The sequence below is a fragment of the Nothobranchius furzeri genome, chromosome 7, assembly GCF_043380555.1.
Source record: "Nothobranchius furzeri strain GRZ-AD chromosome 7, NfurGRZ-RIMD1, whole genome shotgun sequence".
Lineage (NCBI taxonomy): Eukaryota > Metazoa > Chordata > Actinopteri > Cyprinodontiformes > Nothobranchiidae > Nothobranchius > Nothobranchius furzeri.
The window spans coordinates 50,334,819-50,350,259 of record NC_091747.1 but is presented as its reverse complement, the minus strand read 5'-3'; the positions used below and the strand labels follow the sequence as shown (position 1 = coordinate 50,350,259).

The following is a 15,441-nucleotide window of genomic DNA, read 5'->3' as shown; positions in this document are numbered from 1 at the left end:
CCACCAAAACAGTTCCTTTCAACAACTTGGCTGCGCCTAAAAGTCCTGTCCATAAAAGTTATGAGCAGAATCGGTGACAAAGAGCAGCCTTGGCGAAGTCCAACTCTCACCGGAAACGTGCTTGACTTACTACCGGCAATGCGAACCAAGCTCTGACACCGGTCATACAGGGACCTAACAGCCCATATCAAAGGGCCTGGTACCCCATACTCCCGGAGTACCCCCAGAGGGCCCCCCGGGGGACGCAGTCGAACGCTTTCTCCAAATCCACAAAACACATCTAGATTGGTTGGTTGAACTCCCACGCACCCTCCAAGATCCCCCTATGGGTACAGAGCTGGTCCAGTGTTCCACGGCCAGGATGAAAAACCACATTGCTCCTTCTGAATCTGAGGTTTGACAATCCGACGGACCCTCCTCTCCGAACCCCTGAATAGGTCTTTCAAGGGAAGCTCAGGAGTGTGATCCCCCGTAGTTGGAACAAACTCTGCAGTCCCCGTTTTTAAATAAGTAGACCACCACCCCAGTCCGCCAGTCCACTGGAACTGCCCCAGATGTCAACCAACACAACCCAACAACATCCAGAGCCTTAAGGAACTCCAAGCGGATCTCATCCACCCCCACTGAGGAGTTTTTTGACCACCTCACTTACTAAACTACTTATACCTTTATGGTTAATTTCAGCACAGCAGTGTTAAAATTCAACAAATTCAATGTTTTGTGGTTTCTTTTTTTCTTTTTTAGGGAAAGTTTTTCTGGCAGGTGAAGATTGGCTACACCATCGGTCACAGTGTTTCACTCATCTCTCTCATCTCTGCTATTGTGATTCTTTGCATCTTCAGGTAAGAAAAAAACTATTTTCCCATCAAACACGTGCAATTCTCAACAATTTCTCTCTTGCGGAAAACAATCATGAATCAGTCTAGCCGGGACTTTAAAGACCAACGTATAAAAAGATGTTGATCCTATGCAGCTAAACTGGTCTCCATGCATCCCAATGCACGGAAATCTCTGCCAAACGATTGGTATGAAACAATTTAAAGATTTTTTTTACTTTTGAATTAATTATATTTTTCATTCAAATTGTCCTACACATAGACAGGGATTATGATTTTCTTACAGATCAGACTTTAAATGTTCTCTCCATGATGCCAATTGTTGAGGAAAAGGATTGAAGAACAGACTGAAATAAATCCTTTAGCACCGCAGAGCCTCAGAGAATAAGTTTGATATTAATCCTGCTGGGTGTGATGTGCCATGGGTGACGAGACAAATTATACACATCAAGATTGAACACTTTTCAGAGTATCTAAGATCAGTTTACACTTGGACACAAAAAGCAGGCTAAAAGACGAGATGAGAGATAGAAACTCTTAAAGCTGTTGCTCAAGCTGGGCAAATACGGTTCTGGTGGACATGTGCATTTCAGGGTTTTGGTAGAATCAAGTTAGATGTTTGGGACGAGCAGGAAATTGTTTTTAAATCACAAATGTGTGTGTTTCTTCAGTCTGTTTCCTTTAAGGTTTATTTTACTAGTTACTTTCCATGTAAGCAAGCACAACTGGCCTTAGGATGAAAAACCTAACGGAAGTTCCAAAAATATTAAGTAAGTCTGAGAGCAGAAAATCGAAACAAGTCACAAATCTGAGCCATGAAAGAGTGATGGGGCACCCTTGGTGGTAAGGAAAAATAAAAGTCAGGAATGTGATGACTTGTTTAAAAAACACATTAATGGTCCTTAGAATATGTTAATTCTAAAAGGGATTTATGGGAATCAAAAGTTAAGCTTTGAAGGCCACAAATCTGACCTTTTGGCATGGTTATGCACAACTAATATCTGACCTGTTGTTAAAAGCTCTTTCAACACCCTTTGTTCGGAGAAACAGGCTTTAGCTCTCGCCAGATTGATGAGCTAATGGCTAGGCTGGCATTGGATTAATACTCTCTTAAAAGTAGCCCAGCCTAAAAAAAAATTTAGTGATTCATGAGAACATTTTTCAGATGGTTACTTACATTTATTTCTAAAGTTTTTTGCAAGCACACGGGAAAGTAGCATTAGCTAGCTGTAGCGTTTCCTGTAGTCTTGGGCATTTCTGCAGGAATACAAAAATGTTCCTGCAGAATTTAAATTTCATCCAGAATTTGAAAGATCATTCTAAGACTTGGGTTTGGTTTAAAATGAGAGAAGTCTACTTTGAGCTTAGCCTCTTTGGACTAGCTGTTAACTTGTCAATCATGTCAGATACTGACATTCAAAGACCTTATGTGAAACATTGATTCTTCATTATATATATATATATATATATATATATATATATATATATATATATATATATATATATATATATATATATGCATGTTATATATATTTATATGAAATATGTATACGCGTGTGTAAGCGTGCGTGTGTGTGTGTGTGTGTGTGTGTGTGTGTGTGTTTGTGTGTGAGTGTGTGTGTGTGCGCGTGTGTGTGTGTGTGTGTGTGTGTGTTGGGGGAAATTAAAAGTTAAATTAAAGTCATCGATTCAAGCATCTGATGTATATCTTGTGAAAAAGCAGCAGCTTTTATTAATCGGGAACAAACATTCCTGGAATAACCTCTGAACATCAATCACACACCTTCTGAATTATACATTTAATGCAAAACTCAATAAAAGCCTGTAAGAGGACAGGTCTTTTTAAGCAGCTACAACAGGATGGGAACAATCTGTCCTGGGTTTGATGCAGCCATGTCTCCAGTGGATGCTTTAAATTACTTCAAATTCATTTTATTTTCCAAAATGAATGGTTTTCTACTTTGAAAATGTCCTTGGGAAAAAGGGGGAATAAAATCGAATGAGTCTGAGTCATTGTAAGGCTTCACACCTCCTCTACTAATCAGTTAATCTCTGAGAAAGATAATCACGAGGTGAAGAAGTGTTCAGTAATGGATAATGGAGAGTTTCATAAATGTTTACTCAGTTGGAAATTTACCTCACTTGTCAGATTTGTTGAGATGTGTAAAGGACCATAAAAAGCATTTAATGTTCTCTGAAGTGGATCCACCCACTTAGCAGCCAAATGGATTGAGAGGCTTGGTTAGGAGTACATTAGGTCTATAATTTCCTGTTATTTTAGACTATTAACTCCAAAGATTTCAGATAATTAGCACATGGACATTGTTTATAGAACGGCTTGTATGTTTCCTTGCCTTGATCTGGATTTTTGAAGAGTTATTATTAGTTACTTAATTATTTTTTTCAGAAAACTCCACTGCACAAGGAACTACATCCACATGCACCTGTTTGTGTCGTTCATCCTGAAGGCAATCGCGGTGTTCATCAAGGATGTGGTTCTGTATGAGGTCGGGGAGGTAGACAACTGCTCTCCAGGATCTGTGAGTTCAGTGTTTGAGATGCTGCAGTTAGATTTGGGAAATTTTGTCTCAAATGGCTCCAGAGCATTTGACTTTGTTGAACTTGGAGTAAACTGATCAAAGCTCAGCAGAAATTACGGTTTTATTGTTTAGAATATTTCTTAATAGTGGTTTTGGATAAGGCTTCAGTGTCTTTTGGTTTCCGGAAAAAAAAAAATTAAGCCAAACTATATTCAACAATTGAGATGAGTTTATTTATTCAGAGGGGCGGTGCTTCAAACTCATACTGCATCCAGCCACTAGAGGGTGCTCCAGCTTCTACTTTAGCATAAAATATCCTACTATTAACTTTAATACATGTTGATATTTAAAATCAAGTAAGTGGTTTCCTGTTTAAGGAATTTGGGTGTTATTTTTGACCAATCAATTTCTCTTGAAGGTCACTCAAAAACAATGGTCCGAAACTGTTTTAATCATTTAAGAAATATATCCAAACTACGAAGGTTGGTGTCAAAACATGAACTTGAAATGGTTATCCATGCCTTTATCTCCTCCCGTCTAGATTACTGTCACACACTTTTCACATGTTTTAACAAAAAAGCCCTTGACCGCCTTCAGTTGGTCCAAACCTCGGCTGTGAGGCTCCTAACTGGAGAAAACAGAGGAGCACACATCACTCCTATTCTAATGTCTCTGCACTGGTTACCCATTAACTTCAGAGTTAATTTTAGAATCCTGATTATAACTTTCAATGCTCTACATGGTCAGGCTCCTCCCTATATTACTGAACTGTTAAAGCCTTATGCTCCAACCCCAGCCCTCAGGTCCACACACCAGAACCTTCTAGAAGTTCCAAACACCAGATACAAAAGTCGAGGGATCGCTCCTTCCAGACTGTTGCACCCTGACTTTGGAACATTCCGGAACTGTGCTGCTCTGGGTGGTTGAATGTTGGAGTAGCTCTGTTGACAATATGTAAGTTTTGCCTTTTTTTTTTTTTTTTTTTTTTTACAGTTTTTCTTCTAGTTTCTCAAGAAAAACTGTATTTTTTGGGACATTTTACTTTTCTGTTTCTGGTGCTGTGAAGCTTAGAGGATTTTTACTGCTATTTTTTCACTTTTTTCATTTTTTGAGCATTTGTTACGATGCATAACCATGGCAACTAGCTGGTTTACAATCGGGAGCAGCGGATTAACATTGAAAAGGCTGAAATAATACCTCAACTGAAGCCACAAATCCCAAATGAGCTAAAACGCAAGAAGCGTGGGTGCAGAGTGGGAGCAAAATGGAGACAGAGAAAGAGGAAATTCAAACCATCTCTTCCATCGATCATAATGGGCAATTTGAGATCACTGGCCAACAAGATGGATGAACTCCAAGCCCTTTCAAGGACTCAGCCAGGGTATCGGCAGTGCAGTGTTATGTGTTTCACTGAGACGTGGCTGCAAGACCATATCCCCAATTACAGCATCTCTCTGCCAGTGTTCCTGACTGTACAAGCTGACAGAGATCTGAAGATGAGCAGGAAAAGAAAAGGAGGTGGAGTGGCAGTGCTTGTCAACAACAGATGGTGCCATCCAGGTCATGTTTCAGTGAAATGTCGTCCCTGCAGCCCAGATGTTGAACTCTTGGCAGTAAGTTGTCGCCCATATTACTTGCCAAGCGAGTTCACCAGTGTTGTCTTGGCAACCATTTATATTCCACCTTCAGCCATTGCTGAAAGTGCTGTGATGCCATCAGTTCCATTGTCGCTAAGCTACAAACCCAGCACCCCAATGCATTTGTGGCTATTTCTGGTGATTTTAATCATGCCTCGCTCTCTGCTACACTTCCAACATTTCAACGGTTTGTCAGTTGCTCCACCAGAGAAAACAAAACATTGGATTTGTGTTATGCAAATGTAAAGAATGCATACATGTCCAAAACAAGATCTCCTCTAGAACAATCAGATCACAATCTTGTTTTTCTCTGCTCAGAATACAAACCACTTGTTCAGAGGCAACCTGTGACAAGAAGAACTGTGAGAAAATGGTCACAGGATGCTGGAGAAGCCCTGCAGGGTTGTTTTGAGACCACAGATTGGATGGATATGAAGAGGACATCAATGCCATGACTGGATGTGTCACTGATTATATAAACTTCTGTATGGACAACATCATACCCACCACAACAGTGAGATGCTTCGCTAATAACAAACCCTGGATCACCAGTGAACTGAAGAATCTGCTAAATGAGAAAAAAGAGCCTTCAAGGAGGGAGACAGGGAATTATTGAGGAGTATACAGAAGCAACTGAAGATCAAGATCAGAGACAACAAGGAGGCATACAGGAAGAAGCTGGAGAACAAACTACAGACGGACAATATCAGAGATGTCTGTTCAGGGATGAAGAAGATCACAGGCTTCAAGCAGAGGAGGGATTTCACAGATGGCAGCCTGGACACAGCCAATGAACTGAACAAGTTCTTCAATAGGTTTAGTTCAGGAACAAACCCAGCATCTTCCTCGCCTGTCCCCAGCCAATCAGACATCCCATCCTCCTCTGATCCAACATTTTCCTGTCACACGCCAGCTCTTTTGTCCTCTAACACTGTCATGGACTCTTCTGGTTCTATAAATCTGTCTTCAACCAAGCCAGGAGATGCTGCTGCCCCGTTTACCTCCCCCTCCCACCTATCTGTCTCTATAAGTCAGGTGAAGAGGCAGCTGGAGAGACTGAACAGGAACAAGGCTGCAGGTCCAGATGGTGTCAGCCCCAGAGTACTGAAGGCCTGTGCAGAGCAGCTCTGTGGGATTCTGCAACACCTCTTCAACCTCAGCCTGGCCCAGGAGAAGGTTCCAGACCTGCCTTGTTCCAGTTCCAAAGAAAACTTGCCCATCAGTCAGTGACGACTACAGACCGGTTGCCCTGACATCCCACATCATGAAGGTCCTGGAGAGACTCCTGTTGGTCCACCTGAATAAGCAAACTAGGACATATCAGGACCCATGGATGTAATTTTCATTTTAGAAGTGGGGGGGACATGGGGGGGGGGTGTCTTTACAGTATGCTCTAATGGGAAACAGGCTTCAACACAAACGTTTGGTTTCCGCATGGTCCTTGAGCTCAACCAGCGTCAATTTAATATAGCGTAATATTGTTTTTGGATGGTAAAACATGCAGGGGTCAAAATTTTACTTTGGAAAATGTGTGTGTGTGTGTGTGTGGGGGGGGGGGGGACATGTCCCCCCCTGTACCCCCCCCCCCCCCCCCCCCCAAAAAAAAATTACGTCCATGTCAGGACCCACTGCAGTTTGCTTATTGCCATGGAGTTGGAGTTGAAGATGCCATCATCCAGCTGCTTCAACTAATCCACTGTCATCTGGACAAAGCAGGCAGCACTGTCAGGGTCATGTTCTTTGATTTCTCCAGTGCATTTAACACAATTCAGCCTGATGTACTTTGCCAGAAACTCCAGAAGACACAGGTGGGGGCCTCAACTATCGCCTGGATTAAAGACTACCTAACAAACAGACCACAGTTTGTGAGGCTGAAGATCTGCACATCAAACCAGGCGATCAGTAACACTGGAGCACCACAGGGGACTGTACTCTCACCATTCCTTTTCATCATGTACACAGACTTTCAGTACAAATCAGAGACCTGTCATCTACAGGAATACTCAGATGACTCTGCAGTTGTCGGGTGTATCAGAGATGGACAGGAAGGTGAGTACAGAGAGCTGGTGGAGCGCTTTGTGGCATGGTGTGGAAACAATCATCTGAACTTGAACGTGAACAAAACAAAGGAGATGATTTTAGACTTCAGAAGAAACAGGGTGGAGTCAAACACTGTTTCCTTCATGGGAGAAGAAGTGGAGGTGGTTGAGGAATACAAATACCTTGGAGTTCACTTGAACAACAGACTGGACTGGAGAAAGAACAGTGAAGCCGTTTACAAGAAGGGACACGGCAGACTGCACTTCTTGAGGACGCTTAGGTCCTTCAATGTCTGTAGCAAGATGCTGCACATCTTCTACAAGTCTGTTGTTGAGAGTGTAATCTTCAGCCATCGTCTGATGGGGTAGTAGCATCAGAAGCAGGGACCTGAAAAGGCTCAACAGCCTAATAAAAAAGGCTGGTTCTGTTCTGGGGACGACTGTGGAACCACTGGAGGAGATAATGCAAAGAAGGATTCTCCAGAGAATCAAGAAAATTATGGACAACCCTGAGTATTCTCTTCACAAGACTGTCCGACAACGGAAGAGTGTCTTCAGTCAGAGGCCTCTTCAGTTTCACTGCAAAACTGACCGCTACTGGAGATCCTTCCTGCCAACAGCCATTGTAATATACAATAACTCTTTGATGACTTGATTATTATTATTATTCTGAGCTACTACAGCAATCAAGTTCCCTCTGGGATTAATAAAGTATTTTTAAATTTAATTGAATTGAATGATCTTCCTCCTTACGCAGCATTTACAGTCTGGACACTTTTAAAAAACAGCTAAAGACCCTTTTATTTAAAGCTGCTTTTACCTAAATTATTTATTTTTTTATTTTTAACTCAAAATTTTAATCTTTCATCTGTTTATGAAATGTTATAATTTTATGACTTTTTTTCTGATGTTAATCTGATTCTGTTTTGAGAGCATTTTGAATTCATGACTTTGTTTTATTTTGTTTTGATCTAAGTGCTATATAAATAAAATTTACTTACTTACTTATTTGTCAGCTGCTCCCAGTGTTCAAGATGTAAACAGCAAAATGGGAATTTTAATGCCATCATTGTTAATTATCATATCTTTATTTTAACACCTCAAAACAAAAATATTTGAACAAAAAGTCACTGGATACAAAAATTTGAGCTTCCTGCAACAAAGTATCTGATCCTCTATGGTTGCATTTTGAATGAATTCATCAATTTTGATTAAAGTTTTCTTCCATTATGTCGTCAGCCAGCCGGAAGATTGGGTTATCCTGCTTGGCTGTGTCAGTCTCAGACTTTTATTTTACCCCGCTGGAACATTTCTGCACTCTGACTTTTCGTTCTTTCGTTACGGGGAGAGACGGAGCTCTTAGTGTAAAGTCCTGCTTCACAGTCGACTAAAATTACTTTCACTTATGTGTAAATTATTAAGTCAGTCTACTTTTACTGTCAACATTTATAAAAGTCACTGCATTATTGGTGCATTATTCTAAGTTGCAAATTACCTATTTACAGTGGAAACAAGCCATTTTGCAGAAGTAGTCATAAACATCAGATTATTTAGTTTGAAATGTGATAAATGTGCAATTTCTTGTGTTGCAGGTTGGCTGCAAAGCAGTGATTGTGTTCTTTCAGTACTGTATTATGGCCAATTTCTTCTGGCTGCTGGTGGAAGGTCTTTATCTTCACGCACTGCTGGCCGTCTCTTTCTTCTCCGAGAGGAGATACTTCTGGGCTTACATTCTCATCGGCTGGGGTGAGAACAGTTCTTTTTTTTTTTTTTTTTTACATTTATGGAGCAACAAAAAATAAATGTAAGAATCTTTCCCACAGGAATTCAGTGGTAGGTTTGATTTTGGTTTAATATCCCAGAATATAGATTTGTATTTTTGATGTCTTGTCCTTAGGTGGTCCAGCAGTTTTCATCACAGCGTGGAGCATTGCTAAAGCCTACTATAATGATGTGGGGTGAGGGAAACAGCAGGGAACTGCTAAATCTTTTTCCTTTGATTTTCCACACTTTGCACATTTGTTCTTGTTTCATGTCTCACCAGGTGCTGGGACATAATCGAAAATACTGACATGTTCTGGTGGATCATTAAAACCCCCATTTTAGCTTCTATCATGGTGAGTGCATGAAAGTTAAATACATTATTTTAGAATTGAGAATATATGGAAGAGGATTAGGGCCACTGGAAAAATAATAATAAAGAAGAAGAAAAGAAAGAGAATTCTGACTAATAATTCTGAGAAGAAGTCAGAATTCTGACATAAAAGTCAGAATTTTGAGATTAATTCAGAATTTTGAGATTAAAGTTAGAATTTTGAGGGAGAAGTCAGAATTCTAACATTAAAATCAGAATCTTGAGATTAATGCAGAATTTTGAGATTAAAGTCGGAATTTTGAGATTAAAGTTAGAATTTTGAGGGAAAAGTCAAAATTCTAAAATTAAAATCAGAATCTTGACATTAAAGTCAGAATTTTGAGGGAAAAGTCAAAATTCTAACATTAAAATCAGAATCTTGAGATTAAAGTCGGAATTTTGAGATTAATTCAGAATTTTGAGATTAAAATCAGAATTTTGAGATTAATTCAGAATTTTGAGATTAAAGTCAGAATTTTGAGAAAAAAGTCAGAATTCTGAGATCAAACCCACTTTGCAAAGATCTAGTTTGTACGTCTTAAAGACGTAGTCTGGACCAACAGACTCAATATAGACATGATCCGCACGTCCATGCGACGTTTACTGTTTGCAGGGAAGTTTGACTTTTGAGGAAGAAAAGACAGAATTCTGAGATTAAAGTCATAATTCTCTTTCTTTTTTTCTTTTCAATTGCCCTAATCCTCTTCCGTAAGATTAAAAGCATCCCGTGAATATGCTTGACAAGTCTTAATCAGGAATAATCTCTGTTTCTCTAATCTAAAGTAATCCAAAGATCTTTTAGGAACAAATAACATATTAATTGTTTAAAACTCATCCTTTAAAACATCTTCAATAACTTACCTTCATCTTTGTCTCCTGTTATTTACGTTCCCCCAGATGAACTTTGTTCTTTTCATCTGCATCATCCGAATCCTTCGCCAGAAGATCAACTGCCCGGACATTGGACGAAATGAGTCCAACCAATATTTGTGTGTATAATATTGTCCTCTCATATTTATCTATTCATAATGTTTATATAAAGTGGCTGCAGCCTTTGAGGAGCAAAATGTCCCACATAGGGGCTCCCTTTAAAAAGGATAAACAAAAAATCATCTGGAATAAATTTCCTGTGCAACGCTCAGATCAGACACACTTTTGTGTGTAGCAGCCTCTTTTAATGTACGCTGATAACTAATCACTTTAAACTTTGGGAGTGAAGCTTCCCTTTTTGTGTGACGCCCACATCACCGTGGCCTCCCACTGGCAGCTAAAGAGATGTCGCGCTTGGTGTGTTTGAGTGAATTTCCTGTGATGGAGAGCATCGCAAACAGAAGCCATAATGCATGAGCTACTGTCCCACTGACATTGTTAATGGTGTTTTCTTCCATCTCTGGTCCACTCAGATGAAATGTAAAATGAAAAGTACTCGAGTCGCATTTCATTGTCGATGTATACTGACGCAAAATTGGTTTTAGTGCAGAGAGAGAGAGAGAGAGAGAGAGAGAGAGAGAGAGAGAGAGAGAGAGAGAGAGAGAGAGAGAGAGAGAGAGAGAGAGAGAGAGAGAGAGAGAGAGAGAGAGAGAGAGAGAGAGAGAGAGAGAGAGAGAGAGAGAGAGAGAGAGAGAGAGAGAGAGAGAGAGAGAGAGAGAGATGTGTGAATTTGTGTTGTTTTTTTTTCCTTTCAGGAGACTCGCAAAATCAACGCTACTCCTGATTCCTCTGTTTGGCGTCAATTTTATCGTGTTTGCTTTCATCCCAGAGCAAGTGAAGACTGAGCTACGACTGATTTTTGACTTGATCCTGGGATCATTTCAGGTGTGGAAACCTTTATGGAAAGTTTTGTTGTACACATAAAACTATGTTGTAGCAATTATTCCATTGTTGACTTGCTATAAAGTTCTTGCTGCTGTAAGTGGGTCATCTTCCAGTCTTGTCATTGGTTAGAAAGGAAACGTGCTACATCATGTAGTATATTGTTTATATTTTGTACATATTTGCAGTTTTCCGATATTTTAAAGGGACATAAAAACTCACCTTTAGGAACAATTTGTGCTGCTATGGGAGTCTATATAAATAATTCAAACATAAATAAAATGTCCATCCATTTTTTTGTCAGTGTGGTTTTAGGAAATATGTGCCTAAAACAAGCTGTTTCAAAAAGACCCTGTTTGTGACATCACAAACAGGGAAATCAAAATAGGAACACCTCTCAGGTGCAACAAAAAGGTGTTGCTGCAGCAGAAGTCACCTCTCAGGTATCAGGGTGTGTCCGAATCCACTGGCAGGATGCTTACGAGTACGGGTCCTCGCCGGTCTAACAAGGCCGGGTCCTTGCTAGACCGCTAAGACGGGAACCCAGCGGCTCTGAATTCAGACAGTCTAGACTTCATTTCTACGGTGGCCCGTAGGTCCCGTCACAGCCGTGGCGGCAGCTACATGCAAAGGAAAAATGCTAAAGCTAGCGAAAATCGAGCAGGAATATTTAGGAGCTACAGCAGCTTTACCTCCTTCAGCAGCGTTTGTTCACAACCGTTTTCAGGTAAAGTAACTTTGTTTATTCTAGAAGCTTTCAGGACTTACATGTTAACTTTAGATCGTTTTATGTATGTTTTAAGCTACAGAATGAACTTGTTAAACATACACAACACATTTCTACAGAGTATTATCATGTAGTTAATTAATATAAACCAAATGCATTATAAATGTTGAATGCAGTAGGATGTTTTCTAATGTAAATTGGACCTTAGAACTTCTTATTTTGCATCAAATGGGGGTAAAATGCTTTAAAAAACAGGCTTTTTAATAAAATAGCATTGAAGTGTTTTCAATGTGCATTTGTTTATTCAACTTAAGCCTAATAATGATTAGATCTGTCTTAAAAATGTAAATTCTCTGTAGTTTTTATTTAACTATTCCCTGCTGCTTTTCTTTAAACTGAACAGAACCAGTGTACTGCAGGTTATAGGTTTGTTTTACATTTTTCAATTTAAAAAATCCTCTTTTTTAATCTATTACAGGTCAGCATGCACTGTGCTGCACATCTGCCTCTGTGCTGGTGAAGTTGTGGTTCTGGAGGATGAGCCTGAGGAAGATGTGTGTGGAGGAGGTCAGTGGTGCTCTGTCCTGGAGGAGGTACCAGCAAACCACCACTACTGTTAACAGGCAAGTCATTTATGTAGGAACCTCTATTAAAAACAACACTGTGGTTTTATTTGCTGAAGAGTCACAATTGTTATACCAGTGGATCCATAAACCATCTCCTCATTTCATATTTCTGAATACATCTTAGAGATGTAACAGCCGTCATCTGAGCCAGCCCAGCAGTCCCTGTAGATGGACGATGGAGTGGACAGTGAGAGGAAGCATCCCAAAGCTCTCTGCAGACCGTCCTGTATGATGTTCCTCTGACCAGAAACGTCCAGCCACAGGTCTGCTCCAGCCCTCCATCCACGTCTGGATCCTCCTGCAGCAGATCCAGCTGCACTGTTAAAGACTTCCTGCTCACTCAGTTTAAATAAATTATCCAGGAAGAGTCACTCAGGTTAATCCTGCTTTAACCGTACATAACTGGTCCATACTGGTTTTGATCTGTAAATAAGTTTAACCTATTATAAATAATCTTGTCTCCTTACCATCTTTTCATTTTCTGTTCATGTAACATGTTCAAAAACATCTGTAATAATAAAACTGGTGATAAAATCAATGACCAGAAACAGTTATCAGTTAGTATTTGTTTTAATAAATGTGTTCAAATATCAAACAGCTAAATAACATTAACATGATGACAGTAGAAGGCCTCTCTCCCAGGAGGACCACCAGGTAAAGCCTCTCCTGACCCTGGGCTGGACACTTGCAGTCCTACAGAGAAAATCAGAGACCACAGGTGACAAAAAGGCAATAAACACATTTTTACATTTATCCACATGAGAAGATAAAAATTATATTCTTCACACAAACAATTTTTACTTCATTAAAACGTGTCAGCTGTGTAAATCCCTGAATGTAAAACTACTTTTCACAGCAGAACACAGGATGAACTACTGTACTCATGTGTAAACAGCTTCACTCTTCACCTCTAAGCTTAATAAAAACGCTCTGTTGTCCCTAAAACAAATGACAAGTTTAATTTGCTTACACACACACACACACACACACACACACAAACACACACACACACACACCACACACAAACGGGAATAACTACGGTGTTGGGGTTATTAGGAGCAAACAATTAGTAAGCTTCAACTTACTTTTGGATTCTTCAATAAATTCTGTAAATATGGGAATATTTACTGATTTATTAATTAATTAAGATATTCTTAGATATACGGGGCACCATTCCCCTTCAACCGGGGAAAAATTGAATCCAAAACTCTTATCAGTCTTTCTTGAAGTTCGTAGAATCCTTGGAGCAGAGACTTCTCTTCGACACAACAAAGCTACTGGAGACGAAAATCTGAATTTTATAACGTTTAATTAACAATTTGTCAAATGAATAAACAGTGGCATAAATGAATAATAACCATGTGATATGATTGAAGATGGATGTGTTTGCATGTGATGGAGGATGTATGAATGGGGTCCTTTGTTCTCACAAAGGAGTAGTGTGTGTGTGTGTGTGTGTGTGTGTGTGTATGGATTCAAAATGGAGTCTTGAATACAAGATGGCTGACCCCTTTGTCTGGCTAAAGTGTGGGTGGCAACTTGCACTTTAACTTCCAAAGCACTTAGAATCAGTAGTAACTTAACCTTAAATCACTCAAAACATTTCAAAAGATCATGAAACAACACAAAAGATTAATCACGAATAATATCTTTTAGTTTAACCACGTGGCCAAGCAGAAAACATTTAAAGATACCAAACAATGATCAATAAGCAGTTTATTCTTTCAAAATGACCCGACTGACGTGTTTGGGACGAAAGAGGAAAGCACGAAGCTACTTTTTAAGCAATAGACGCGGTTTATTGCTTATTCGAGACTATAGAGGAAACGGGAGAAGAAAAGGAGAGAAAAAAATGAGTTTTCTGATCACCAAAGCAGCAAGGCGTCCCCCGCTGTTATGACTTGACGGTTCTCCGTTTTTCTCCGCAGTTTCCAGCGTCATCCGTCGGTTTGATGCTTTCTCCGTTGTTTGGCGTTCACGAGTGTTTCTCCACGGGAGCGTCTCAGAGAGCTGGATGGAGTTGTTGCTTTCCTCCGCCGTTCTGTGTCCTCAACTTGGGCACTTAGAGCTTCCGCGTGCTCAAGGGAATCGGAGCGTTCGATAAGCGTGTCCTTACCGCCAGGTATCCTGGGCAAAAGAACGAGGTTTCTTTGTCTCTGCTGAAGATTTATGGTCTTAGTTCGCGGGAAAAGCTCCACGGCTTCCCGCACATGCGCAGAACGTGTTTCTGGTACTAGGCGGTAACATCACCCAATGCTTCCGTGTGCAAAGCATCATGGGAAATGAAGTTTCTTGGCGCTGATGTGATTATTTGCTTTTCAGAGCAATTTAAGCACAGTCATTTTGGAGAAAATCACTGCATAGTAATTTCCTCATGAGGTCAGACCCTCAACATTCCCCCTTTTGGTTTCGGGGATCGCGCCCAAAGCTCGATCGTCGGAAGCACATATGGGTTTGTTCCTCATGAACGTAGGTCGACTTGATTGTCGGAAGCACAGGTGGGTTTGTCCCTTAGGACGTTGGTCTCCTTGGACGCCTTTGTCTTTGGTCTTTGTCTTGGATCCTGGCGCCTTTGGTCTTTGTCTTTGTCAGGCACAAAGAGGATAGGAAACGGGATAGTCCCCAACGCGCATAACGAGAAGAAGCCACTCACGCAGGTGGTACGCAATGATGATGTCGTCCATGCGAGAGGTAGTAGTGTAGAAGGAGGAAGGTCGGTGGGCGGTTAACTCCACGAGTGGACACAAAGGCATCTCACCGCCGGCCATACAGTTCAGTTTATGGAGCACGCGGTGATGTACGAGGTCCATAGTTCGCAAACGCGCATTGACCTATGTGGTCCCAAGATTCCCCCCTTTTTGGTCCAAAGGGTGGATCAGGACAGTCTTTGGGCTAAAACAAGGACCATAAAACTAAGAGGTACTACAATGTGCTGGTGCGTCAGACAGAGTCATTGACAGACTGAGCTGGGCCGGCACATAACCACTAGTTAATATGTGACCAAGTAAGAAACAAAAATACAGAAAACCCCAAAAAAAAAAACATGTAACATATAACATCCAAGAAAATTCATAGCAACCTTGAGGTCTC

The 15,441-nt window shown here is 40.5% G+C and overlaps 1 protein-coding gene across 3 annotated transcripts in view; it reads left to right on the top strand.

Annotated features, from left to right (window-relative positions):
* The window catches only part of vipr1b (vasoactive intestinal peptide receptor 1b), a 63,298-nt gene that overhangs the window by 31,619 nt on the left and 16,238 nt on the right, over positions 1 to 15,441 (top strand). For all 3 annotated transcript variants that reach the window (XR_008565945.2, XM_015955164.3, XM_070553182.1), the window contains 7 exons: positions 745 to 842; positions 3,244 to 3,376; positions 8,645 to 8,798; positions 8,950 to 9,010; positions 9,097 to 9,169; positions 10,084 to 10,175; positions 10,872 to 11,001. Coding sequence is in view for 2 of the 3 variants with exons in the window: in XM_015955164.3 (XP_015810650.3) it covers positions 745 to 842; positions 3,244 to 3,376; positions 8,645 to 8,798; positions 8,950 to 9,010; positions 9,097 to 9,169; positions 10,084 to 10,175; positions 10,872 to 11,001 (741 nt within the window). In the remaining variant the exon portion in view is untranslated. The remainder of the gene's footprint in view (positions 1 to 744; positions 843 to 3,243; positions 3,377 to 8,644; positions 8,799 to 8,949; positions 9,011 to 9,096; positions 9,170 to 10,083; positions 10,176 to 10,871; positions 11,002 to 15,441) is intronic.